At 51.4% G+C, this 1036-nt stretch overlaps 1 protein-coding gene across 1 annotated transcript in view; it reads left to right on the top strand.

Annotated features, from left to right (window-relative positions):
• Cbx4 (chromobox 4) overlaps positions 1-933 on the top strand; it is a 5363-nt gene extending 4430 nt beyond the window's left edge. Inside the window, exon 4 of the mRNA XM_010618737.3 lies at positions 3-933. Coding sequence (XP_010617039.1) covers positions 3-156 — 154 coding nt within the window. The 3' untranslated portion in view covers positions 157-933. The remainder of the gene's footprint in view (positions 1-2) is intronic.
• Positions 934-1036: the final 103 nt, after the last annotated feature.

The following is a 1036-nucleotide window of genomic DNA, read 5'->3' as shown; positions in this document are numbered from 1 at the left end:
GCGCCCGTGACAGCCGCAGAGAAGCCTCCCGCCGAGGCCCAGGACGAGCCCACGGAACCGCTGAGTGAGTTCAAGCCCTTCTTTGGAAATATAATTATCACCGATGTCACCGCGAACTGCCTCACCGTCACGTTCAAGGAGTATGTGACGGTGTAGTCGGGGCATCGGAAGGGGACGCGCCTGGGGGGGGAGCCCCGGAAGCCTGAGGGGCTCCCCTCTCCCCACAGGAGCTGTGGCAGCCGGGCGAGCGAGAACAGCCCAGCTTGGTGGCCCAGCCTCCCCGCGGTGTGGCCATGGGATCCCAGCGGAGGTGCCAGCCGGGGTCTACTCCATCCACTCGGTGCCTGCGGTCCGCCCCCACTGCCCCATCGACTAGAGCGCGCCCTCCCCTGCGGACCTCGGGGACTGGCCGGGCGCACGGCGTCTCAGAGTTATAGTATTATATTTTAACCGTGCTAACTTGTCAAGTGCTGACTCTACTCCCGTTTGTACGTGGTGGTTATTATTGACATGTATTGTTTGACTCAAAAGGCCCAACCATCCCCATTCGGGCTGATATATATATATTTATTTGTAGGTATTTATATATTGAAATATAAAAACCTAGATTTATGGAGTTTCCTCTAGATCATGTTATATTCTATATGACAAACTATTTTCTGTTGACCTTTCTTCCCCTTCATTCAGTATTTCGGTTGGTTTCATTTCCTCCCCTCCAGGAACTGCAATACCAGTAACCTTGGTATATATTTTTTGATACTGTACACATGGATGTGTTGTTTCTATGTGCAAAAAAAAAAAAAAGTTTGTTAAAAGGCTAAACGAGCTCTCTAGAACCTGCTGCTACTAGAAATGTCTAAACTATAAGCTTCCAGTTATTACCTGCTTGAATGTAAATATTAAATGGAGATGTTCAAGGTGCACTTGCGCTGTTCGGAGAATAGGGCAGAGGGAATGTCGGAGTTGGGGGCGGTGACCTGGCCCCCGACCCCTCTCCAACCTCACTTCCGCCTTGGTCCTCGGAAGGAACCCCATC

The sequence above is a fragment of the Fukomys damarensis genome, unplaced genomic scaffold, assembly GCF_012274545.1.
Source record: "Fukomys damarensis isolate Sample0158 unplaced genomic scaffold, DMR_v1.0_HiC HiC_scaffold_23, whole genome shotgun sequence".
NCBI lineage: Eukaryota > Metazoa > Chordata > Mammalia > Rodentia > Bathyergidae > Fukomys > Fukomys damarensis.
The sequence above is the reverse complement of the archived record's forward strand: the minus strand, read 5'-3'. Positions and strand labels throughout refer to the sequence as shown.